The 27902-nt window shown below is 39.5% G+C and overlaps 2 protein-coding genes and 1 pseudogene across 5 annotated transcripts in view; 2 read left to right on the top strand and 1 right to left on the bottom strand.

Moving 5' to 3' along the window:
- Window positions 1–3373: 3373 nt before the first annotated feature.
- Window positions 3374–17828, top strand: LOC105048506 (homocysteine S-methyltransferase 1). 2 transcript variants are annotated; one of them, XM_010927821.4, is made up of 7 exons: window positions 3387–3771; window positions 5350–5406; window positions 5685–5890; window positions 6213–6342; window positions 16648–16851; window positions 16995–17066; window positions 17388–17828. In XM_010927821.4, the coding sequence occupies exons 1-7, from the start codon at window positions 3607–3609 to the stop codon at window positions 17529–17531; spliced, it is 978 nt and encodes a 325-aa protein (XP_010926123.1). In that variant the 5' UTR covers window positions 3387–3606; the 3' UTR covers window positions 17532–17828. The 2 variants fall into 2 exon arrangements, with proteins under 2 accessions (XP_010926124.1, XP_010926123.1); XM_010927822.4 differs by lacking the exon at window positions 5350–5406 and having other exon boundaries at window positions 3374–3771.
- A 2686-nt stretch (window positions 17829–20514) lies between these two features.
- LOC105048505 (HMG-Y-related protein A-like) lies at window positions 20515–21519 on the top strand (annotated as a pseudogene).
- Window positions 21520–24701: 3182 nt separating this feature from the next.
- Window positions 24702–27902, bottom strand: part of LOC105048504 (probable serine/threonine protein kinase IREH1) — a 44660-nt gene continuing 41459 nt past the window's right edge. For 2 of the 3 annotated variants that reach the window (XM_029265563.2, XM_029265562.2), the window contains one exon: window positions 24702–25241. In XM_029265563.2, the coding sequence (XP_029121396.1) occupies window positions 24990–25241 (252 nt within the window). In that variant the 3' untranslated portion in view covers window positions 24702–24989. The remainder of the gene's footprint in view (window positions 25242–27902) is intronic. The other variant, XM_029265561.2, reaches the window with a different exon arrangement.

Here is a 27902-nt window from a genome sequence, read left to right as displayed (position 1 = left end):
CGCGATCCGGACTTCTCTGCCTACGTACCCGGGGAGGAGTGTGGACACACTTGTGCTCAGGAGGGGATCGAGAATGCGGTCGAGCTTCTCTCGGTCTTTTTTCGACTGCGGGCTTACTCGAGTCTCTCGCCTGCCGCTCTCTCGCAGTCTCCTCATCCTTAATTTTGAAGGCTTCCTCCGCTCGAGAGTACCCTTCAGCCCGAGCCAACAAATCGGCAAAATTTCTGGGGTACTTTTTCTCCAGGAAGAACAAAAGATCATTCTTCTGGAGGCCGCCCTTCAGAGCGGTCATTGCTACCGATTGGTCCAAATTTTGGACCTCCAACGCTGCGACATTGAAACGGTTGATGTAGGCCCGAATGGACTCCCCCTCCCTCTGCTTGATATTAATGAGGGACTTCGAACCCTTCCGGAGGCGCCGGCTGCTAACAAAATGGGCCACAAATTGGTGGCTCATCTGATCGAAGGAAAAAATGGTATCCGGCTTCAGCGACGAGTACCAGTTTCTCGCTGCTCCCTTCAAGGTGGATGGAAAGGCTCGGCATAGAATGGCGTCGGGTGCGCCATGAAGCAGCATCATCATCCGGAAGGCCTCCAGATGATCAACCGGGTTCGAAGTCCCGTCGTAGCTTTCGAACTGGGGGAGTTTGAAGTTTGGCGAGATCGGTTCCTGCATGATTATTTGAGAAAAGGGAGGGTCAGTGCAAATATCCTCACCATAAATGGGGGGAGCGTGGCGGAGTTCTTCGATCTGTCGGTTCATCTCCTGGAGTCTCCAGTCTAGGAAATCCTCTCGACTTCGGGTCTCGAGGGTCCTCTGACAGAATGGGGGCAGGGATCTTTCAGGGGTGGAGTCGTGATCCGATTGAGGGCTCTCCACCCTCGTGTTCGTCTTCCCAGGAAAAATGGGGTGGCTGGCCCAAGTGGCCCGCCCCACCGTCGGATTCTGGTGTTCCGGTGACACTCTTTCTAGGTGCACTGATGTCTGCGGCTGCTGCTGCTGCTACGTGGCCTGCACAGCTTCGGTGAGGCCTCTGACCTGCTGTGCCAGCAGATCAAATTGCTCCGCGCCGACCGCCGTTGCCGGAGGAGGAGGAGGCTGGGAAACTGGAGGTGAGGTCGGAGCCTGAGATCTGGCCGCGGAGGTCGTGGATCGCAGTGTGGACGCCTTACGGGGAGGCATCGGGCAAAGACCAAGTGGAGGAAGGAGGGGAGGGCGTCGGAAAAGATGCCCGGGGGTAATCCCGTTGAGCGCTCCTTTAAGAACAAGGGTACTGCGAAGGTTCAGGGGACCCTTCCTCTAGCGCCAATCCTGTTGGTACAAAAATTCGCTTGCGCCGGAGAAGCTGGAGTTGTGGTCACCACCGGGACCTGCAAAATAAGTCTAAACCGGAGGTGGGGTTGCTCCGGCAAGACCCTCCGACGCTCAAGTCAGTTCTCTGCCTCAACAAAAATGGAGTGCTCGAACGAAAATTTTAGCAGAGTTTCTAGGTAAAAAATGAGAGCTTAGAGAATAACGTATCTGGGGTTCCCCTTTTATAGGCGAAGGGGGCAACAAACTGATGGCGATGTCTGTAACCGTCTAACAGTGGGCCGCCCAGAGTCAGGAGGAGTTTGTTGCGGAGAGTAGTGGAGTGGACCCGTGGCTATCACCGGGACGAGCCACGTGGAGTCTGCCACGGGGAGCGGAGCGGCGTCCGTTGTCGCGACTTGCCAGAGAATGGAAGAATCGCGCGGTATCCGTCGCAGAAAGTGGAGCAGGATCGTGGCCATTATTAGGGCCTGCCAGGGAGTGATGGAGCCGCATGGAATCCGTCGCAGGAGGTGGAACAGGATCGTGGCCGTTGCTGCGGCCTGCCAGGGGGTCCAGGTCCATCGGCCGGAGTTCGGCTGGGGTGTCTGGCGGAGAGAGGCGGCTAGCTACCTATCTGAGAGGAGCTTGGAGTCTGGCTCTCGCAGGAGCCCGGACGGAGTCTTCTTTCAGTTGAAGTCGGGGACGAAGTCCGGCTCCCACAGGAGCTCGGATGGAGTTTTTCCGCAGCTGGGGCTGGAGACGAGCGAAGTCTGGCTCCCACAGGAGTTCGGGCGAAGTCTACCTGCAATTGGAGTTGGGGATGAAGTCCAGCTCCCGTAGGAGTCCGGACGAAGTTTACTTGCAGCTGGGATCGTGGGCGGAGTCCGGCTCCCGTAGGTGCCCGAGCGGAGCCCGCAGATGAAGTCATGGACGAGGTCCGGCTCCTGTAGGAGTCCGGACAAAGTTTACCTACAGCTGGAGTCGTGGGCGGAGTCCGGCTCCCGTAGGAGTCCGGACGAAGTCTGCAGGTGAAGTCGTGGGCGAGGTCCGGCTCCCGTAGGAGTTCGGACAAAGTTTACCTATAATTAGAGTTAGGGACAAAGTCCGGCTCCCGTAGGAGTCCGATCGGAGTTTACCTGCAGCTGAAGTCGTGGACGAGGTCCGGCTCCTGTAGGAGTCCGGACGGAGTCTGCAGGTGAAGTCGTGGGCTAGGTCCGGCTCCCGTAGGAGTCCGGACAAAGTTTACCTGTAGCTAGAGTCGTGGGTGGGATCCGGCTCCCGTAGGAGTCCGGACAGAGTTTACCTGCAATTAGAGTCAGGGACGAAGTCCGGCTCCCGTAGGAGTCCGGACGAAGTTTACCTGCAGCGGGAGTCATGGGCGGAGTCCGGCTCCCTTAAGAGCCTGTGCGGAGTCTGCAGGTGAAGTCGTGGGCGAGGTCTGGCTCCCGTAGGAGTCCGGACGTCGCGAAGAATCCGGTCGATGTTGGCGGGGTCCTGCCCGTCGGCAAAACTTGGGATTATGGCGGAGGCTCGGCCGCCCGGGAGGTTTGAAGAGATATTGCCGGAGGTCGAAAGTCAGTTGGATCCCCGGAGGGTCACTCCCATCATGAACTTCGGCTGGGGGTATTTTATACCCAACATAGTGTATATTTATAAATATGATATTTTTAAAACTATACATATATTATTAAATATTTATATTAATTATTAAATAATTAATATTTTAAATATATATCATTTAGTAAATATTATATTTTAAAAATTATGTATCAATTATCTAGATATATGTTATTAACTTACTATATAACTATTTATTTGGTGTTGTTGTCACTGAACTCGGATAACCTCTGTAATAGGTATTTATTATGTAATTATATAATATATATTAATAAAATAAATATTTAGAAATAAAAGAAAAAGAAAGTGTCATATATATTTTTTAAATTTTTTAATCACATTATTGATCACCGCATTAATAGCAGGAATTTCTGATTTTTTAATTTTTTTTTTTAAAGTTAAGCATCAGAAAAAATGCTGTGGTAAAATAGAAAGTCTGCCCTATGGCCTTCTTTACGCCCGTCCTATTATGATTTTTGTTCTAAATCAACAGTCCCACACCGAACTGCCGGCATTCAGAACCTACCCCCGTTTCATACCCTGGTACACGCGCGACCGCGAATCGGTCCACATTCCTCCTCCCACCCACCCTCCCCACTTCCCCCATTGTCCAAGCATCCATTCCGGAAAGTCTTCCGATCCTCTTTATATTCTCTAAAACCCGTTGGAAAGTTGGAGGTTTTGGAAGGGAAACCATGGGGGTGAGAGCGGGGCCGCTGGAAAAGCTGATCGAGAGGGCGGGGGGCTGCGCCATTATCGACGGCGGCCTCGCCACCGAGCTGGAGGCCCTGGGAGCTGACGTCAATGACCCCCTCTGGAGTGCTTTTTGCCTCATCTCTAACCCCGATCTCATCAAACAGGTCTTTCTGCTCCTCCCCTCGCCCTATATTGATATGATCTTTTTTCCCCTCTCCTTCTCATTTGATTTGAGGAGTCTTCATGGTAGCATGTAGAATTGATCAAAGTGTGGAAGGGCTATTCTCTAACACTTGCATGCAAATGCCACATTAGCTTGGAGTTTTAATGTAGCTCGGAACAAAGAGTGTTGGAAATTAAACCTGTGTTGTTGGATAGCAAAGAGTTATACAAATTTTAAAAAAATCTGGGTATGTGAAATTAGAAGTTAATGAAGGTGACGAAAAGTAATAAAGAGTCGTGATGGATTGCGTGGTTAAAGGTAAAATCCTGAGGAACAGAACGGGAGAGAGATCTTGTTCAACGACTATTGGATGGCGTGTGACAAGATCTTGATCACAATATTGGTTTCATAATGATCACAATCGGGGTAATTTTCTAAGACAAGAGAGAGAATGAAGAAGAGCAGAGAGGTAAAGTAGGGAGGTGGGATGAGGTGCAAGGACAGAGAGAGGTCTTACTACTTTGCAGGTCGGTTGGCTACTGGTAATTGCAAAATGGCAATTATATTAGTTAAATTAAAAAACCTTCCACCTTCACTGTACTCTTTGTTATGGTTGTAGAGTATCATCTTGCCTGATACATGGACTGAAACCCAGGTGGCTCTCTTATCAGTGAAATGCTGGTCAAGGGGGGGTGGGGGGGGGGGGGCGCGGGGGGCTTCAGGTTTGACGTGTGCAAACCATTAGCCCACTCATGCTGTATGGTTGTTCATAAATGCAAATCTGCTTTGCTGCCAAATTAAATTAGTGCTTCTTTTGCATACAGGCCCAACCTCTAGTAGATGAAAACACAGTGTTATTGGATTCAAGTATAACCTTTGAGGTCAGATTGCTCCAAATAAACTAGATATATGTCTTGTTATATCATCAGTAGCCCAACTACAGATTGTGAAGGATTGAACTCCATAGCATCAACCAATTTTTTAATATATTTTTGAGTAAATCCGAATTGTATTTGTATTGACTTACATTGATAATTTAAAGCAGCGGACAGATTGGGTAAAGTGCTAAACTCCAGAAAAAAGTAAGTCCTTACTGAGCATATGAAAAAGAAAATAAAAACATGTAAAACATGAGATGGGTCAAGAAAGTGGCAAAGATAATGATAAGCTAAACTGGGGGAAAAGCCAGCAAATGTCCAGATATAAACAGTTAAAGACACTGTTTATAGGTTGTCTTCTCACATGTTGACTATTAAAAGTGTAATTAATGATGACATGTCAGCAGAAGCTTTGTCATGAGTACTATATAGATTGGCAAAGTGCATCCCCCAGTATCTAAATTATTTTATTCACATGCTACTGATACATGTAACTTCTGAATGGCACACTGTCATGGAAAGTGAAATTGATATTTATATGCTGGAGGCAAATGATATTTTGCTAAGTGTCTCTAAGCTTCTTAATGGTTTCTATTCTATATAAAATCGTTATAGCTGATTCTTTTTTTGTTTATGTTCTTCCATTATTAATTTCTCTTCCTATCCTGCAGTTTACTGCTTCTAATGTCATTTGGATGCAGGTTCATTTGAGGTACCTAGAAGCAGGTGCAGATATATTAGTAACTTCATCTTATCAGGTCCATGATTCTGAAATTAACTTTCATTCTTCTCATCCCATAACTTGTATGAAGCGTACATGCTCAGAATAAATCTCTTTGAGAATAAATTTCTTTGAGCTGCTAAGGTTAGGTTTATTAATTATTTCTAAAATTATTTAGAACTTGCTTGGATGTTTCATTTAACCCGTTTTATGAAATGAATTATCAACTTGAAAAGGGAGCGAATATAGTAAATCTTTGTTTTTGTATATTATGCTAGGTGCTCCACGTTTACTAATATTTTTTTGATTATATAGGCAACTATTCCTGGATTTTTGTCCAAAGGGCTGTCCATTGAAGAAGGAGAATTTTTACTCAGAAAAAGTGTCAAACTGGCTGTTGAAGCCAGAGATGATTTCTGGAAGCATCTGCAGAAGACTTCTAAACATAACTACAACCGTGCTTTGGTGGCAGCTTCTGTTGGGAGCTATGGAGCTTATCTTGCAGATGGTTCAGAATACAGGTGCCTTTTTATGAATATAGTCTTTTTACTATGAGCCCCACGTGAATTTATACTGTATGATAAAAAGTGATTTCCTCACTGCAATTTATTAATATAAGCAATACTTATTTGAGTCTTGAGATGAAGTATGCTCTTGTAGGAGCAGGTGTGACATCCTAGATAAAAATTCCGGACTTCAGACACTAAGTTCAGGGATTTAGTATAGTCAAGGAAATGTTACTTTTGATCTACCTTGTTAAGTTTTCTTCTGTTCCATTTAGTGAATGAACTGGGTCTGAAAAAGAATTTGCTTGTGTAATTGGTATGTGGGCCATCCAACCAGTGGACATTATGGAACGGATGTGAACTTGGAGAAACTGAAAGATTTTCATAGGAGGCGGTTGCAGGTTTTGGTAGATGCTGGCCCTGATTTGCTCGCATTTGAGACCATTCCCAATAAACTTGAAGCACAGGTCTGCTATGTTTCCTCTTTTTATTTCACTTCCATAGTATTGAAGGGAGTATGTGATATAATTTGAGTAAGTTGTCTTTTGTTTGATCTCGGTTGAGATTGAGTAGATTTCCTTATTAATATTTAAGATGTGAAGCCTCAAATTTTTATTTCTTACAGCTTTCAGTTAGGAGGCATATAAGTTGCAATGTTTTTAATCCCAAAAGAATTTCAAAAATTGTGAATGATTTACGAAATGCTGTTGAGTTTTCTAGTTATTTCAGCTTCATTGTGTTGGATTTTCTATAGGTGCTAGTATATGTAGATTTCAAAATTTTTCTAAATTCAAAATGCAACGAGAAAATCAGATTAAAATACTTTTAATCTAAGCATTCATTTATCATATGAAAGCACGTATGGATCTAGTTCATATGCTGAAATTAACATAAACTGATTTTAGGATGAAAGAAGAAAGCCTATAATCAATTCACATATCTGAATCGCTTTTCCTTTTGCCTCAAACCTGCAACTGGGGTTGAATCCAATTCAATCCTTAGATCTAAGGTTGATCAGGCTCTGAATCAGCAGCACAAGTATCCCGCCTTTACGGGTATCCACAGGGCCAACCTAGAATAGATCCTCTTGACTCCTGTTTACTTGAACCGAAAGCCTGAATAGATTTGAACCAAGCCTGGATAGGGATTAACTTGTGAACCCTTTTGATCTTTCTTTCTTGACTCTTGAAGAAGTCAAGAATCTTTCTTGATTCCTCAACTAATCAAGAAGAATAACAAACAAGAAGTGATTGTAACCAACTCTTAACAAACTTGAGAAGAAGAAGAAGAAACCAATCAATCTTGGTGCCAACCCTTGACACCAAAGAAAGGATGCCGCCCACTTCTCTCTAAGATCCAAAAAGGGGACATCTGGAGAGAGAGGGTGTGGGCTAGAGAGAGAAAGAGGAGAGAAGGCATGGGCACAGTAATAACTGGCGGTAAGGATGAGAGATCATGAGATAATGAGAGAGGTAAGGCTAGGATCCTTTAAATAGATATCTAATGGATATCCTAATCAAATTAGGATCCCTCCTCCTAATCATATTTGAAGTCCTAGCCATAATATGCTTGAATCAAATAAATAGGACGCCACCCATAATTCACCTATGCCCACACCCAGTGCTAGAAGTCCCATCATATAGGATCCAATTAAACGCTTACAAATCAGTCCACATGATTTCATAAACTAACTTCAAGAATTTTGATTAAATCAAAATGAATAAAATCAAGAAACTCTTTCTTGATTTAATCCAAGTTATAAATTAAGTATTCAACTATTGGAGACCATTGAATCAAATTCAATTAGGTTCACATCAAGTGTATGAAGTGGCTAATGCTTATCATATAAGCAAACCAACTACAAGAGAAATTGGGTTCACTCAGGTGCTAGCAAGGTTAACATGAACCCAATAGGATTTCTCTAAATCTATATTAATTGGTGCTTTATAAGTTCAATTATAACTAGTTCAGGTCTTCTTCCTTTATGTGTGACCTTATAGGTTCAATTCTGTCTGATAGTGAGATATATCATGATCTCTATCATAGGTATCACTGAAATTTCTTTCAGTGAGTCGGAATAATTCCACTCTAACTCGATAAGGATCATTGATTCAAAATGATTCTATTGAGCTCTCACAATCTACCAGTGACACTAGCAATATGTAGTAACAACTCAGCAGAACAAAAATAGAACCTCTAGATGTAATTAATGTATGATACAATCCCTCTATCGTAAGTCCCGACTAGATGGCAGATCATGAATAAATCGTCAAACCTCATCATCAGTCATATGATAGATCCGATCAGTTCAAGTTTATTAGTGATTCCAAATGAAAACTCTTTTTCATCAATCACACTGCTATGACCATAGACTTGTAGACTCAACTTCTCAAATCTCATAGGACTACTCTCCTCTATCAAGATCGATAGATCCCATCTATATACACATGTTGCTCCTACAGCTCAACCAATTGAAGCCAACATCCACTACAAAACTCATAATTGAGTCAATGCTTATGTGTAGTCAAATCACAGCAGTCTTACTGTGAGCAACTGTGACATTGTAGGTCAAAAGATCAGTCACACAACTACAGCATCGAGATGATCACTGACGATTGGATAGAAATCCATATGATCTCTCATATGGTCATACTCAGTACTAGTTATTCACTAACAACTACCCGCACTTGTCCCTCAGTGTCTCTACACTGTAGATTAGAGGCACATTTATCTCGAAAGAAGCGAACCATGCACCGATCTATCTGAATCGATCATCGTTCTTATGACTATCTTATGATCGGAAGTAATTTAAGAATTGATCATACATAGTTCTAATTCTCAACACTTGAGAATATATATCGTAACATCAATTCTATGGACAATTCAAAGATACATAACTCTTGAATAAAAAAAAAATTGTTCTTTATTGATTAAATCAATAGTTTAAAGTACAAATTTGTGTCATTGAATGAACAATGTATCAGCTAATAATTAGCTTCTAGAACATATATCTAACAATCTTCCATTTGGATCAAAGTCAATTGGCCATTAATCTAAGCCCCATCTTCTCAAGGTGGGCTTCCATTTTAGGCTAGCTCAACTGCTTTGTCAGCAAGGCTGTCACATTATCCACGGAATCTACTTTTCGCATCTCTATGTATTTCTATTCGAGGTAGTCGCGTATATCACTGATTCATGTATTTGAATTTCTAGTGAGATCTTGGCTCCTTAGAAAGGACTGTGGGGCCATTATCTTTATAGTATAGTGTCATGGCATCTGATGACACGACATCCAATTCTGCAACTAACAAAAAAAAAAAGAACCAGAATGCATCCTATATATCTACAGCGTACTTAGCCTCCATTGATCGATTATTTTAAAATCCTTCCAACATATCGAACCCATGATTCAGGCGCTCCTTCAAAGATCAAGAACAAATCCTTAGTCCTTCGTAAGTACTTAAGGATGTTCTTCACAGCTATCTAGTGCTCTTCATCTGGATTCGACTGATACCTGCATGTGACACTCACAGCAAGAACAATATCAGATCGAGTACATGGTATGGTGTACATGAGGCTCCCTATCATCGAAGCATAAGAGATTCTACTCATGCGCTCGATCTCCTCAAAAGTAATCGGACACATTGTCTTGGAGAGTTGAATACCATACCTAGAGGGTAGCAAACTCTTTTTGGAGTTTTTCATGTGGAACCGCTTCAACAATTTCTCTACGTACAGCTTTTGTGACAGGTCAAGCATCCTTCTAGATCTATCTCTATAGACTTTTATCCCAAGGATATAGGATGCTTCCCGTAAATCTTTCATGCAGAATTCTTTAGACAACCAAGCTTTGATCGAGGTCAACATGGAAATATCATTCCCAATGAGGAGGATATCATCCACATACAGTACGAGAAAGACAAGCACGCTCCCACTGACCCTTTTATAAACATAAGATTTCTCTTCATTTTTTATAAAATCAAACGATTTGATCGCATTATCGAAACGAAGATTTCAACTCCAAGAAGTCTGCTTTAGTCCATAGATGAAACTTTGCAACTTGCAGACACGGTGATCACTATCATCGGATGTGAAATCCAGAGGCTGCTCCATATAGATATCTTCCTTATGATATCCATTCAGGAAAGCAGTTTTTACATCCATCTATCAGATTTCATAATCATAGTAAGCTGCAATAGAAAGCAATGTGCGAATGGATTTCAGCATGGCTATAGGTGAAAAGATGTTATGATAGTCAATATCTTCGTGCTGAATATAACCCTTTGCCACCAGCCTTGCCTTATAGGTCTCTACCTTAATATCAACATTTATTTTTCTTTTGTAGATCCATTTACATCCAATGGAAACAATTCTCTCAGGTGCACTAAGGTCTATACCTGATTCGAGTGCATTGAGTCAATTTTTGACTTCATTGCATCTAACCATTTTTCAAAATCGATGTTAGACATCATCTTGTCAAAACTACTAGGATCATCACCATGACCCTCATGTTCCACAAGGAATGCTTCCTCTACATCTTCTTTCAGCATATCCATGTATCTTTCAGAAGGATGGGAGATTCTATCCGATCTACGAGGTAAAGGTGGAACATTAATTACTGGCTCATTATGGATGGGTTCTTGAGGATCTATAGTTTGTTGTTTTTCAGAGACATTCTCGTCGAGCTCAACTAACCTCCCACTACCATCGTTCTGGATAATTTTTTTTCTAGAAACGTGATATTGTGACTCATAATCACATTATGATCATGTGAAAAGTAAAAATAGTACCTCATAGATTTTTTAGGATATTTTATAAATCGAGCTACAACAGATCTATCCTCCAACTTGTCAGCTTTATGTCTCTTGACATAGGTTGGACATCTCTAAGTCTTAAAGTAATTCAGACTTGGCTTTTTATCGTGCCATATCTCATATGGTGTGGTAAGAACGGATTTAGAAGAAATTCTATTTAAAATATGCATCACGGTAAGTAAGGCGTGTCCCCAAAGAAATACGGATAAATCAGTGAAGCTCATCATAGATCGGACCATATCAATAGGGTTCTATTTCTCCTTTCGGATATTCCGTTGAGTTGAAGTGTGTCGGAAGGAGTCCATTGAGAGACTATGCTGTTCTTCTTAAGATATTTTAGAAATTCAGTATCTAGGTATTCCCTTTCTCGATCAGATTTTAGGACTTTGATGGATTTATCTGTTTGCTTCTCTACCTCATGCTTGAATTCTCTAAATATTTCAAAGGCTTCAGACTTATGTTTCATGAGAAACACATACCTGTACTGTGACAGATCATCAGTAAAGGTAATGAGGTAACTATAACCACTCTTGACTTGCATATCAAATGGGCTACACACATCGGTGTGTACTAGGATTAGTAACTCAGTGGCCCTTTCTCCTTGTCCCACAAAGGGTAACCAAGTTATTTTTTCTCGAAGGCATGATTCACAGGCCAAAATTGATTCAGATTTAACTAAGTCTAGGATCTCATCCTTTTCCAATCTATTTATCTTGTCCTCTCCAGTATGGTTAAGCCTATGGTGCCAGAAGTACTTATGGTTAAACTCATCTCTGGAGCTCTTTAGACCTACGGCACTCACTACTTGCTCATTCAAATTCACATTAGCATCAACATGCAAGTGATAAAGACTGTCAATCAAAAGATCAAATGCAATCAATTTATTTCGTAAATAAATAGAATAATAGTCTTTATTAAATTAAAAAATAAATCTATCCTGTGCTAGTACAGAAATCGAAATCAAATTTTGACTAGATATAGAAATAAAATAACAATATTTTAAATCTAATCTAAAGCCTGACGGTAATCGAAGAGGATAAATTTCAACGATTTTTACAGTAACTTTTGCTCCATTGTTGACCCGAAGGATCATATCATTTTGCCTCAACCTCTTACTTCCTATTAGACTCTACATTGAAGTACATATATGAGCACTAGAGTCAGAGTCCAATACCCAGCTAAAAGTAAAAGAAACTGTTAGATTAGATTCTATTATGAGCATACCTTCAGAAGGTTGTTCATCATTTTTCATCTTCAGGCTCTTTAGGTAAGACGGACAATTTCTCCTCTAATAGCCATCGGAGTTGTAGTGGAAACACTTTCCCTTCTCCACAGCTTTCTTCTAAGTGTCCTTCTTAGGTTTGCTTTCCTTCTTTTGCTTCTTTATAGGTTTATTCTTTTTCTTCCCTTGAGATTTTTTTTGGAAGGTATTCGCTTAACAGCAAGAACAGAGCTCCTTGAACTTTTCAATGTACCCTCAACAGTGACCAGCATATTGATCAATTTGGATAAGTTACAGTTCAATTTGTTCATATGGTAGTTTACAATAAACTGTCCAAACGAACTAGTCAGGGATTGGAGGATCAAATCCACCTTTAACTCTCTCTGCATAGTAAGTTCGAGTTTCTCAAGCTCCTCAAGGTCTTTGATCATTGTTATACAATGATCATGGATTGACTGTCCGTCGCGCATCTTCATATTGAACAACCGTTTGGACAACTCGAAGTGTGCGGTCTGGCTTTGCTCACCGTCTTACAGGCAAGTGATCATGGCATGGGCAGTGGACATGTGCTCATACTGACCCTGTAACTTGTTTGACATGAAAACCAGCACATAGTACTTCATCCGTCCACTTGTCCAAAGCAGTTCTTTGCTCTACCGTAGGACGGACTGGTAAAGCTGGGGCATCCTGGTCGACTACATACCCAATCTTCTCGAATGTCAGAACTATCCTGAGGTTTCTAAGCCAGTCCTTAAAATTTGTATCAGTCAGATGGTTGGTTTCAAGGATGCGGGCTAGTGGGTTAGAGATCAACATTATTTATCTGTGAGAGTAGAGATTCTAATTAGACATTTGTACTTAAATTTATATTTGCTCTAGGGACTTTTAGATGCAAATAAACTCCTATTATTTTTTTTAGATTTCGATACTCTCCGGATGGAAAGCAAAAATCTGACGCGACCAATGCAAGATTTCTAGTGGGTGCTGCAGTCCCACTGATATTGTGTATCTCACATTACAGTTATTGATGATACGTACACCGATGTGTAGGTAACTCTTTGTCTAGATACTTCTCTAAGCATATTGTAGTGATTTGGTCTCTAAGTCATGAGAGCTTAGATAACACATATTGTCCCACTTCTTAGTTAAGCTAGACCCACCGTTCACGAGCAGATGTGAAGTCGTCATTGAGTCTCTCAGATAACACATATTGGGCCCAACCCCATCTTCACCCTGATGCAACTCTTTGCTAGTAGAGTGGTTGCATGTTTTCAATGCAATTGAACCACTATAACCAGTCGAGAACAGTCAACGCTAGTACTATGCCTGCACTTCTACAACGATGGAAAACCATAAGGCTTAATATTGATTAGGGAAATTTAGATCAGTTCTCATCTAATCAGTCATCACATGATCGATCTAACTGGCATGGGCTAAACCAAAATGCCTTAGCAAGTAATGAACCTAATCATCCAATTGGTCAGATAAGTAAGATCGACGGAAGGGTATGCCATTAACTTACCGTAGGCTTAATTATCTAGGTGAGTAGTCTCTCAATTAAAAACCACCGATCGAGATTTGTCTTAGACACCAAATAGTTTATTGGTTTCAATTAGTCAACTTAGGTGAATCGGGTTCGAACCATGAAGCCAAATTAGGTCCTTAGGTTCACTTGATTCTATATATGGGATTCAATCAACTCAATCTACAACACTTGTAGAATCATAAGCTTAATTGATCTAATCCAAATCAACACATGACTTAGTTTACTCAATAGCTACATCAATTTTGATCTGATATGATTTAATCATAATCTAAGATGCAATCCAATTATATGACCTAATGTAAAACTATCCATGCCCAACGATTCATGCACACACTAATTTTAGATCATAAAAATAATTTTTAGATCTAAATTTATTGCACAAAAAGTAACTTTTTGGTTTTCGAAACACTTTCAGAACATGCATGCAATCATATATCATATATATGAAAAATTTTAATTTTTTCAGAAATTAATTTCAGATCTAAACGTACCATCATATATCGTATACACGAAAAATTCAGATCGCAGAAATTTAATTTTTGACCTACGCATACTTTCATATATCGCATATATAAATAAAAATTAGAACTAAAATACTTTTCAGATCTGAACATAAACACATACATCGCATGTATGAACTAAAATCAAAATTGTGAAAATAGTTTTTAAAACTTTTATGCTACTTTCATACATATGAATATGTGGCTCTGATACCACTGTTGAATTTTCTACAGGTACTAGTGCATGTAGATTTCAAAATTTTTTTCAATCCAAAACGTAGCAAAAAAATTAGATTAAAATATTTTTAATCTAAGCATGCATTCATCATATGAAAGCACCTATGGATCTAGTTCATATGTTGAAATTAACATAAACTGATTTTAGGATGAATGAAGAAAGCAATTCATATACCTGAATCGTTTTTTCTTTTGCCTCAAACTTGCAATTGGGATTGAATTAGATTCAATCCCTGAATCTGGGGTTGATCAGGCTCTGAATCAGCAGCACAAGTGTCCTGCCTCTATGGGTATCCACAGGGCCGACCTAGAATAGATCCTCTTGACTCATGCTTGCTTGAACCGAAAGCCTGAATAGGCTTGAACCAAGTCTGGATAGGGATCAACTTATGAATCTTTTTGATCCTTTTTTTTTAATTCTTAAAGAAGTCAAGAACCTTTCTTGATTCCTCAACTAATCAAGAAGAACAACAAACAAGAAGTGGTTGTAACTAACTCTCAACAAACTTAAGAGGAAGAGGAAGAAATTAATCAATCTTGGCGCCAACCCTTGACACCAAAGAAAGGATGCCGCCCACTTCTCTCTAAGATCCAAAAAGGAGATGCCTAGAGAGAGGGCGTGGGCTAGAGAGAGAAAGAGGAGAGAAGGCGTGGGCACAGTAATAGGTGGCGGTAAGGATGGGAGATCATGAGATAATGAGAGAGGTAAGGCTAGGATCCTTTAAATAGACATCTAATGGGTATTTTAATCAAATTAGAATCACTTCTTCTAATCATAGTAGAAGTCCTAGTCATAATATACTTGGATCAAATAAATAGAGCGCCACTCGTAATTCACCCATGCCCACACCCAGTGCTAGAAGTCCCACCATATGGGATCCAATTAAATGCTCACAAATCAACCCACATAGTTTCATAAATTCACTTAAGAGATTCTTGATCAAATCAAAAAAAAATTTTTTGATTTAATCCAAGCCATAAATTAAGCATCTAATCATTGGAGGCTATTGAATCAAATTCAATTAGGTTCAAATCAAGTGTAGAAAGTGGCTAATGCTTATCATATAAGCAAACTAACTACAAGAAAAATTGGATTCACCAAAGTGCTAGCAAGGTTAATATGAACCCAATAGGGTTTCTCTAAATTCATATTAATTGGTGCTTCATAAATTCAATTATAACTAGTCCAGATCTTCTCCCTTTATGTGTGACTCCATAAGTTCAATTCTATCTAATAGTGAGACATATCATGATCTCTATCATAGGTTTCACTGAAATCCTTTTCAATGGGTTGGAACAATTCCACACTAACTCGATAAGAATCATTGATCCGAAATGATCCTATTGAGCTCTTATAATCCACCAGTGATATTTAGCAATATGTAGTGACAATCCAGAAGAATAGAAATAGAACTTCTAGGTGTAGTTAATGTATGATACAGTCTCTCTATCGTGAGTTCCAACTAGATGGTAGATAATGGATAAATCGTCAAACCTCATCATCAGTCATATGTTAGATCCGATTAGCTCAAATCCATTAGTGATTGCAAATGAAAATTCTTTTTCATCAATCACACTGCTATGGCCATAAATTTGTGGATTTAGTTTTTCAAATCTCATAGGACTACTCTTCTCTATCAAGATCGATAGATCCCATCTAGATGCACACGTTGTTTCCACAGCTCAATCAACTGAAGTCAACATTCACTATAAAAACTCATAATTGAATCAATGCTTATGTGTAGTCAAACTACAGCAGTCTTATTATGAGCAACTGTGACACTGCAGATCAAAGGACTAGTCACACAACTACAGCATCGAGATGATTACTAACGATTAGATAGAAATTCATGTGATTTTTCGTATGGTTACGCTCAGTACTAGTTGTTATCTAATAACTATCTGCACTTGCCGTTCAGTGTCTCCACACCGTAGATTAGAGACTTATCTATCCTGCAAGAAGCGAACCGTATGTCGGTCTATCTAAATCGATCACCATCCTTATGATTATCTTATGACTGGGAGCAATTTAGGAATCGATCATACATAGATCTAATTCTCAATATTTGAGAATATGTATCGTAACATCAATTCCAAAGACGATTCAAGGACACATAACTCTTGAATGGAAAAAAAAATTTGCCCTTTATTGATTAAATCAATAGTTTAAAGTACAAATTTGTATCATAGAATGAACAATGTGTTACTCAACAATTGGCTTCTAGGACACACATCTAACACATTATTGCCTTTTAGAAGATGTCCACTGAATTTTTGCAACTTCATTTTAAAGTTCAATTGTCTAAATCCTTGTTGCAGTGTTATACCAGCACAATCAGGTTACTTTATATCACATGCCAGCGATGCTCTGACATTAAGTATCAAAAAAGAATGCTTTCATATTTTGAGCAGTTCTTTGACAGATTGCCGACATAAATTGAACCTATTTTCAGGCTTTAGCTGAGCTGCTTGATGAAGAAAACATACAAATTCCCTCTTGGATTTGCTTCAGCTCTGTAGATGGTGAGCATGCCTCTTCAGGAGAGAGCTTTAAAGAATGCCTTGATATATTGAATAGGAGTGATAGAATCAGTGTTGTTGGAATAAATTGTGCATCACCTCAGATCATAGAGAACCTCATCCTTGAGTTTAGGAAGGTAAGAACTCGTTGAAGCTTTTAATTGAGAAATAGTTTAAGCCAAGAGGTTATCACTTTTTCTTGCAATTTTTTTCTTATTTCCTACTCATGTATTTAATTATAATATTTAATTTGTATTTTTTTCAATTATATGTGTTACAGCTAACAAAGAAAGCAGTAGCTGTTTACCCAAATAGTGGTGAAGTATGGGATGGTAGAGCCAAGAAATGGCTGGTGAGTAGAAGTTTCTTTTGTTGGTCTTTTTGTCTCTTTACCTTAACGGTGTGGTAAGCAATCTCTAGGAATAATGTGGAGAGGGCTTTGGTGGTTTATGTTTGATCTTCTTGTGTTAAAATGTGTTAAACTCCCATTTTTTGGGGAAAAAGGGGAGAAAATTGATTAAATCATGGGGAAATATAGTCAAACTGTGATCAGCAGCACAAGAGAGAAGTACAGAACAGGGCATATACAACTGTAATAGCAAAAGTTCTTGTTTTTTTTTTCTTAATATTTGATCATTAAATCCTTATCTTGTCTTATGGTCTTTATGGACAGCCATCTGAATGTTTTGGAGATCGCAGTTTTGAAGTGCTTGCAAAGAGATGGCGGGACTCAGGTGCTAGTCTTATAGGAGGATGTTGTCGGACAACACCTTCCACCATCCAAGCAATTTCGAGGGTCCTGAAAAACAAGTCCTGACTTGATTCCAGATCTTGTTGTTAATCACTGCTTACTAACAAAGAATGGTAACCATTACCGGAAAACTAGGAATGTTAACTCACTAAGCAATGGATAATATTGTGTCAATTCATATATCATTGTTTTCTGTATGTGTTTGGTAGTTCATGATGTCCCTTTTACGCTAGCGTGCCATTGATGGAAGAGAATTATTCTAAAATGGATTTGTTCTACACTATTCCGTATTCTTTATAGATATTATTTCAGTCTTTTCGTTGTCCTGAAAAAAAAAAAAAGAAAAATGATCATGATGGGCTACCGTAATCATTTTTTACTTGGTTTCTACCAAGAAGAGATACCATTTCACTTGGTATGTTGTATTGAATATTGCCCCAATTTGTATTGGGTGTCCCTGAAAAGAATGATTTTATTCTTCTTCCTGTCATTTCCTGCTTTGGTGACCCATGTAGACTTTTTGCTTTTATGTTTCATTTGGATTTGAGGGCGGTTATTGTGGGCAAATCTTTCACAGCATTTGGATGTTGGTCTGGGCTTTAGCTTGCCTGAATTACTTCCAGTTTTGTTGGGTGTCGAGCCGCTTTTGCAGAGAGATGAATTGGCCACCGTAATTAGTGAACTTGGCTAACTGAAAAATTTCTTGGATCCGATTTTCTGGTGATATGGATCCTGTTTTATGGTCTACATGTTCGATCTCCTTGTGTTTGCATGTGTTGCACAGGATGTTTCCAACTTTGTGAGACAAGTCTGCTAATGATAAGGCAGAATAGAACTTCAGAAATTTGATGGTGAAGCACAGGTAGTTTTTGGTATATACTCTTCAGAAGTCCATTTGTCTACCCATTTCATCTTTGAGATATACAAAGATACCAAGCATATTATGACTACTGGATTTCTATGCCATGAGAAGTCCCAGCCATTGGTTTTACATCCCAATAGGAGGGGGGTTGGATCCCGGCCATCCCATTGAGAAAATAGGATTGAGATGGAATTGGATTTCAAAATTCATCTACATAAGGAGGTTTGAAGAAGAAAAATGAAAGAAAGAGAGGAAAGAAGAAGAAAAATATAAAAAGAAAAGAATGAAGAAAGAAAAGAGAAAGAACAATAAAGGCAAAAAAAAAAGAAAAATAGAGGATGAATAGATAAAAAAAGAAAGAAAAGAAAAGAAAAAAATATTGAAAGAAAATGAAAGAAAAAGAGAAAAGAAAGAACGAAAAGAAGAAAAGGAAAAAGACGAAGATATCACATATAATCAGGACCACTATTGGAGGGTGATGAGATAGCAGGGGCGTCTCATTCCATAAAAAAGCTAGGACTCCTCCGTATCACAAAATTTAAAATCTTGGTCCCATCACTTATTAATGCTCTTATGTCTATGAGGCTCACTAAGGTGGTTCTCAAATATCATGATCAGCATTTTTGAAGATCAACAAGATAAGTTTACAAAACAACAAACAACATCAGTCTTCAACTCTAATTTGCTAATGCATGCATAATATGTGAGAACAAAGTACCATATATTGTCAAATAAAAGTAGCAATAACGCATGCTTGACTGAAATAAAGAGGTACTAAAACATCAGGAACTCGGACCGATATCAACACAACGAACTACACAATACCATCAGAATAAGACTAAGATTATGATATAATCTATAATATGTCCACTTCATTCATTTTTCATTTTTCTTTGTTCACTCATTCGAATATTATATCGCGGCTCTCTCACGGCAGCCATCTGAGCGTTTTGGAGACGAGAGTTTCGAAGCGCTTGCGAAGATATGGCATGAATCAGGACTTCTTGGAGCATATTTGACGAATATACTCCTTTATAAATTTTATATATTCAAGTGAATATATACGGTTTTGTTTATTACGAGAGAAGTGAGTATAAAAGAGAAGGTATATATATATATATATGAATACTTTTCTAGATTTGTAGGAGTTGGGAGAAATCTTGGAGGCAATGGTTGTGATTAGTTTTCATTATAATGTTTACATATGGGCGGATGCCAATATCATAATGTTTTCGGATGATGGCTCGCTGGCAAACGCAAAAGGGCGCCATGGTCTTCGCAGACAGATGGCACAAAATGCCACGGTAGAGTGGTGGTCCCCTCCACTAAAACGTTTTTTTTTTTTTTTTTTTTTTGGTAAACCTCCACTAAACACTTTAGCGGCCTTAAATTTCACTGTTCTCGAACAACACGCTACTTCTGCTGCGTATACTCGTTATTATGGTTCCAGAGAATAAGACTTTTATCCAATCATCATCTAAACACTCACCAAAGCAGATTTCAGATGTCTCTAGGAATTTCATCCCTTTCTCTCATTCCAGTCAAGACAACGGTAATCAATTGGGATACGTTTCGGCTTTGGATCCGGAAGAACGGTGGAAATGGATTGTTCTTAAACTCTACCATTCCAATGGAGATTATGACCTCATGATCACGTTCAAAGAAGATAGATGCGCCGGATCAGCCCTCTCCAACTCCCAATTTGTTTTAATAAAAAAAAAAAAACTCTACTATTCCTGATTCTATGCGACGGATTCTACCATGCGCTCGCGTTAGTCGCCACCTGGTCGTGAGTCTGAAGTAGATCTGTGCACCTGCAGTACACGAATGGGTCCGGATCCATATCACAGCAGCTATCACAGCTATCAAATGGGATTGATTTGGATCTTTCGTCTCCAGACAAGTGTTTGTTGCTGGATGGATCATGGATGCGAACAGGACATGATACATGTGACCTCAAATTAGATCCCAACTTGACCTGACCTTAGATCCATCCAAAATAAATTTTGGCAGTCCAAAATCTTGGACCCGGACTTTGATCCCGATCAGGTCTATCTTGCACTGCCGTCCGTCCATTTCCAATCCGACCAAGCGTTGACTCATGGGACGCCAGTAGATCTGTCGGCGACCGCAGGAACCGGCGAGGCGAACCGAATCCTTTCCTAAAAGCCCACCTAAACTTCTCGACTTAATTAACCCTTGCTCGCTTCAACGCATCGCTAACCAAACCCATCCCACCGCCTCCCTTGCTCCCCACCTAAACACACTCCCTCCCTCCCTCCCTCCCTCTCTCATGGCCTCTGACGAAGACCCCAAGCCCCACCTTCTCCCCCACTACCCCGAGGTCAGCCCAAAACCTCATCAAAATGCCAGACCCTAATTCACCTCCTTCTTTGTTTATATGTTTCATCCATGTGTTTGTCGCTTTTTTTCTCTGCTTCAGATGATTCTGGCGGCGATCTCGGAGCTGGACGAGAAGAGCGGGTCGAGCAAGTCGGCGATATCGGACCACATCGAGGCGGCGCACGGGGAGCATCTGCCGCCATCGCACGAGTCACTGCTGGCGGCGCACCTCACCCGCATGACGGAGGCCGGCGAGCTCGTCTTCGTCGACAACTGCTACCTCCGCACCGGCACCGACGCTCCGCCGCCCCCAAAGCGCGGTCGCGGCCGCCCCCCAAGCCCAAGCTCTCCCTCTCCCCCGATGGCCCTCGCCGCCCCCGCGGCCGCCCTCCAAAGCCCCGAGACCCTAGCGCTCCCGTCAAGGTGGCCCGCCCCCGCGGTCGGCCCTCCAAGAAGCCCGGAGCCGCTGCAGCTGCCGCCGCGGACGGTCCCAAGAGGCCCCGCGGCCGGCCGCCCAAGGTAAGGTCCCAGTTTGCCGAAGTGGGGTTTGTATGAGGCCTCTTGAGAGGGTGGTCGAGGGGGAAATGGTACCAAGTTGGGAGCTTTTGGTGTTTTCCTTTGGGAGAAAAATGGGAAATTGGCGGCACACGTGGGAGTGTTTGTGCTTGAAGGATCGTCAAAGGGATGATTGTGTTTGTCATTTGCATGTATGTTAAGCAAAGATGATGTTTTGATTGAAAATCGGTGATTGGTTTTCTGATCTTTACGTTCCTTGTAGGGAGTCTGTTTTCTATCTTTATTTTTATTTTCTTTTTTTTTTCCATAATTAAAGAAAAGTACTTGCTCCAATTGTAGCCACCATGCTGATGAATTGTGTTGTGTTGTAGTTAGGATGCTAATTTTAAGTGATGACTGTGAGGCATGATGTTACTTAGAAGAATGCCTGCATTTTATATGCTATATTTACTTTTCTAAGCCATGGATGTTGGCTGAAATTGGTTTAGTTGCTTAGAAACTCTATTTGTTGAATTTGTGTGAAGTTGGAGCCAAGATGGTGAGAGATGGAAGCAGCCTGCATATGCTACTCGAATATCAGATGAGTGGATTAGTTGGGATCTGTTGAAAATGATATGCTTGTCGTACTTTATAGAGGGAAAGGTATGTGGTATTTGACTTTTCATCATGCTTCTAAGGGCGTAATGTTGGAGATAGCTAAGTGATCTTGCTTATGGTAAGCACATAATGCAGATAGATTATGCTAAAATAGTTGGTGTGGACATACTGTTAATGGTGTTCAATCTACTTATGATCATTGCTTTTTTTGGAGAAAATTAATTCTCCCATTGAACACTTAATTTATTGTGTCTAGGAGCTTTCATGCTTTTACTAGTTATGATTATCTCGTCCCACTAGATATTGTTGTGGCCTTTTTGTTTTTCTTTGCTAGAAGATAAATGGCTCCTGTCATGTCTGGTAGATTCCTTATATGAATGTTAAATGTCATCTTAGTAGATTTTGCACTCATTCCTTGTTGTGTTCTATATATTTATGTTCCCAAGAAACTTATTGGAGGCATCATCTTTAAAAATTGTTATGTGATTAACATACTTTTATTTTAGCAATTATAGCATTGTTTTAGCTTAAGTAGAAACCCAACATCTCAAATGTGCATTCTTTGCTAACCACATAAAGTTAGGAAAAAATTTTTATTCTACGATTTGCGGTTTTGTGTGTTACCCAATTTTGAATGATGTCTAATTTTCATGTGAAGACCTATGTGTGGTCAGTAATGTAATCGCTATTTCTTTATCACCCACCATTTGGATTTATTAGACTGTCATTAGAATTTTAGCTGCAAGTAATAGGATTCTATAATTATATTGAAATTTGGTGCTTTGTTACTTGATTTTCTGCTATAGTGCTATATACCTAGCCGGAACAGCCTCCCAAATTGGTCCACCATTAAACCACTGCAGCAGGTTTGAAGTTGCCATAAACAACACTTGCCAGCGCCATCTTGCTACCTTACTGGTATGAAAAGCTAACAAGCTGCAGACATGATCGGTGCATAGATCAGCCAACTTGACCTACGCAATGGGTTCAACCTGCCACCATATAGATCCCTTTTTCCTTCTGTTCAACTCAAAGCGCTAAACTTGCTGCTAGAACAGCCCTTATCAGCCCTTCTTTTTACCCATCTGACCATCTTTATACCATTGAAAATGTTAAGACTGAAAAAAACAGCAAACTTGCACTAGCTCCCTGAATCCTCTGTCAGACCTGGTAACTTGAACGTTTGACCTGTCCTTCTATAGACCTGAATCCAAACAGGGTCTAGTTGCCAAGTACTTCTAATTTCAGCTCATTGTTGAATTCTTCCATCACATTGAGCTGTTGCCCTTGCATCATAGCTCTGTTCCTTGCTTTTAGGTACATTTTAGTTGGGTGTGCTTGTTTTGTATTGTCATTGCAGTGTATTAGCTTGTTTATTTTTCATTATTTGCATTGTTTAATTGATGCACAGCAAACTTCTTTATTAAGTCCATATATAGATTTCTTTCTCAGGTCTCTCATACATCAAAATAGTATGAATGTATAGTAAGAGAAATGGGAAAAATTTAAAGAGAAAGTCCTGGCAAGTTGATGTCTTGTGTGGATTGTGGATCCCAATCCATGCAATATGTTTTATGTGCCTTATTGTGCATTATACCTTCAATGTTTGTGACTTGGAAAAGAACATAAAAATCGACTTCAAATGTTTTCTTGCTTTCATGTGTACTTATTGGTTGCTTGATGGCTGGTTGCATGGAGCATACAAAACTAGGGTGCCCATTCTTTTTTTGATGGATAATACGATACTGTCTATAGAACTTAAAGCTAATTGAAAACCACTTATTTTAGTGTAAGAACTTGTTATTTTCGTTTATGATTTGTGGTGGATATTTTAGGGATAGTGCAGGATGTCATGGATATAATTCACGAATCCATCAAATATGCAAAGTCAAATCTATTATTTATGCAATAAGAAACTCTTTTGGTTGCTAGTTGATATAAAGGTTGCTTAGAGCAGGTTTTGGGGCTTTAGATAAAGATGGTTATGGCTGGGATTTAAGCAACAGAAAAAATTAAAAGGAATAGAAGAGTTGAAAGGAAATTTGATACAGAGAAGGCAAGGGAACTTGAATATTACTGAACTTATTCCAGTCCTAAGAATTACTCCTTGGAGTGGTTTGTTGCCAGATTCATCCCTTACATAACGTGTTTGTAAAGCATAGAAGTAAAAAATTTGTAATGAAATTTAACTTGGTAAAGAATTTTCAGTGGAATGTCTTTAGTATGTTCATTGTATATTGACAATCTAGATTTTTTGAAATTTAATGAGCCAAATTACTTCCCTTTCTTTTGTAACCTCTGTTATCTTGGCAATTTCTTTCTCAATGATTGTCTTTAAGTCCGACTTTAGGAATTTTGGTAGGTTATAAGTGATTTTAATAGTGGCACGTGCCTCGACACCGTCAACAATTGATATACAAGCAGAAAGGCTCAGACACTCATTACAACACCTACAAACATTAATCTTTTCAACATTTATATTGCTTAGTTTGTGAAGCTGCAATAAGTTTTATTTGACATAGCTTTAAATTATTTGACTCCTATTGTATGTGCAAGACTTGTTATAATCGACATCTTTAATGATGTTTGGATTGTTGTGATGCTGGTAAGTATATATAATTTAGACATAATGTATAATTATTGTCACATTCCATTGTTATTCCTTCTTTTTACAAGCAATATGTTTGCAATCCCCATCTTATGTGCAAAAGTAAGTTCTACATCTTGAATCTATAATTAGTAGAAACGTAGATAATGGAGTTAGATATGTATTGCAATTCAGAATCTTTTTATCTTGTACCTATTTATCCATCTTCTGTAATCACCTGTTTTGTCAGATTTGTGCATGATTTTTTCATAATTTATGTGACACAGGGAATGCTTTATGATGGTAATATCTTTCAAATTATAATTCCATCTAATTTACAACCTTCCCAAGTGTTAGAACAATGGTAATTTCATCCTTGGGATTGATAGCATGAGTGTACTTGATACAAGCTGGATATACCGCATCTACAATGTAAGCTTGTGCAGCGATTCATTCATCTCCCAATGACACCACAAATGCGGCCAAGTATTTGGTTCATGCCTCATGTGGCATGCCAGGGAGAATGCTGAGTTATTTTTCTCATGAAATCTTCATGGCAGAACAGTTTCATCCGTACAAGAGCAACCATTTTGGTACTGCTGACACCTGACCACGGCGATCACACGATGTATCCAGCCCCAGCTTTACCTTGTGAATGCTTTAACAGAATACCGCTTGTTGCAGAGAGAACATCATTCCCTGCCCTCCGCGTGTTCCGTCCCATGTAGGCCACGGCCGCTGTTGATCCTGACTCTGGGACAGCCTCGGACCAGCTGCACCGGTTGATCGCGCCAATTGCTGGGGGAGGTCGGTGAGAGCATCCCGGTTGGTGTCCCATGGTCTCTTCCATGCAAACGCACCGAAGACAACCCTGAGAAACCACGTGCCACGCCGTGTTAGCACTGCTGCTATTCTTTCTTTCTTTGACTATTTTTGCATATATATATATATATATATATATATATATATATATTAAATATTTAAATTTTTGTAAATATCTTCATAAAATTATTATTATATATATATATATATATATATAATTTTTTTTGCACATCTATCTATAAAAATATTTTATATATTTTAATTTTAAATCGTTAATTTTTAACGATATTAGATGATGTGGATATATGTGTCAAAAAAAAATATTTTATGAAAATGTATGTGTGTGTATATATATATCAATTTTGAAATAATTTTTATATAAATTAAAATATTTAGAAAGATATACATGTTAAAATTTTTTTTTCTTTTTATGTACACAGAAATATAAAAAATTCTTATTATATAGTTGAGTTGCCTTCGACGACGCTATTGTTAATTTCTAGGGTCATTCTTGTGTAACCAATATCTATCCAAATAGTCTGCAGCTCCACACATGATACAATAGTCTCAATCCGATGGCTCCCACCTGTGTCTACCAATCTCGAGTCTATTTTATGAAAGATAAATTTTGCTTTTTTGCTGCTAATCACACTATCAGCGAAGTTAACTTTGAAATAACTCGAAGATGGAGGTTTTCAAGTGATAAACACTCAACGGATTGTGGTATGAGTGGAAGGAGAGTCTCAAAAAGTTTGAGGTCTTTGAGACCAAATCAGTGGATGACATGTGAATAATCTCAGCTATTTGAATAAGCTAGCTTTCTCCGAGACAAACTTGGTGAAGTATTCTCTTGACTCAAAAATAAGACTATATTCCTAATCAACTATGGTAGGCAATGTTGATGGCTTGGACACCGGGTAATCTGGAAGCCTCAGATCTAGCATTCTACTGTACCCTCTTTAGGAAGGACTATATCAGGGACTGCCTAAATAGTAATCGAGAGGTAGCCTGAAAACCGTCTGATCTGTTCCACTCTTGATTACAAAAACGGGACATACTCCATCTTCTTGAACTCTGTATCATAACCCCAGCAGCTTGGTGGGAGATCTACATCTCTGTCTCTCGGCACAGATCTGATAGGAAGACAACCCCAAGCGACTTCCCGCAGATAAACTCACTCTCTTGTGCGACTCCAATTCCGCCAAAACAAGCTCGCCCGTCGTCATGAGAGCCTTGGCCAATCACGCGTGGGATTCGGCAGTCCATAAGTCGCGAACCCTTTGCTCTCATTCGAACAGCTGGTCATGTGAAAAGGATGGTAGCCTACTGAATGGAACAGAGATAGAGCTCGTGCCTCGGGTGGAGAAACGAAACATGATGTCCATCGCCCAGTCTCCGCGAGAGAGAAGATAAAATGCTTTTGCTGTGCTTGGATGCATTGCAGCCCTGGCTCAAGTGAAAAGGCCAGTCACCAGCGACATTACACACTATAGATTACCCGCCGAAGGAACACCTCAGATGCCAACTTTGCCATGGAAATCTCGCACGAAATAAAGACCACCTACGCAGCAAACGAGTTTTTTTGTGCACCATGGATGGTGTAAAAAATTCAACATAACGTGCATCATTTTATTTGATTGATCCATGTAGTCATCATTTTTTAACGTATATTTAATATCTACAGTTTTATTTTTTATTTTTTAAAATTTTGAATGACGAAAATGCTCCTACACTTTAAAAAAAATTTATGACATCTTATATCCATATTATGACATCCTGCGTGTATATAGAAAGTCATAATTTGACACATGATGTCATAATATGCCACAAAATGTTATAATTTATTCCAAAAAGCAGGAGCATTTTCGTCATTCAAACTTTTCAAATGAAAAAGTAGAACTACATGCATTGAAAAGTGGTTGGACAAAAATGCTCCTCTCATATTATGACATCCTACGTACATGAAGTCATAATTTTATGCAGAATATCATAATATAAATACTACAAGATGTTATAATTTTTTTCAAAGAGGAGGGGTATATTCGTTATTCAAAATTTCAAACGAAAAAATCGAACTGCAGTCATTAAATGCGTGTTGGAAAGTGGTTGGACAAAAATATCCATCCCATATTATGACATTTTATGTAGAAAATCATAATTTGACGTAAGATGTCATAATATATATATCACAAGATGTCATAATTTTTTTCAAAGAAGAAGGGTATTTTTGTCATTCAAAATTTCAAATGAAAAAATCAAACTGCAGGCATTAAATGTGTTGGAAAGTGGTTGGATAAAAATGCCCCTCTCATATTATGATATCCTATGTGCAGGAAGTTATAACTTATTGCAGAATGTCATAATTTTGTCTAAAAAAGAGAGATATTTTTGTCATTCAAAATTTTAAAAGAAAAAGTGAAACTGCCGACATTAAATGTGTGTTGGAAAGCGATGGCTATATGGACCAATTGGACAAGATGGTGTACCCCACATCGGATTTTTTACACTACCCATGGTGCACAAAAATTTTCCCATAACAAATATACCTGGTCCCATGCCATCATATTGGTCTTGGGTATACGAGGTTTACCGACCCACACAGGATGGAATGTAGCTCAGCCTCTAACATATTAATAAGTAGGGACTCAGATGTGTGCTAAAATACATGCAGGCATTGTTGCAGCATAGGAGTGGCAATTTGGTCCAACCC

The sequence above is a fragment of the Elaeis guineensis genome, chromosome 7, assembly GCF_000442705.2.
Source record: "Elaeis guineensis isolate ETL-2024a chromosome 7, EG11, whole genome shotgun sequence".
Taxonomy (NCBI): domain Eukaryota; kingdom Viridiplantae; phylum Streptophyta; class Magnoliopsida; order Arecales; family Arecaceae; genus Elaeis; species Elaeis guineensis.
The sequence above is the reverse complement of the archived record's forward strand: the minus strand, read 5'-3'. Positions and strand labels throughout refer to the sequence as shown.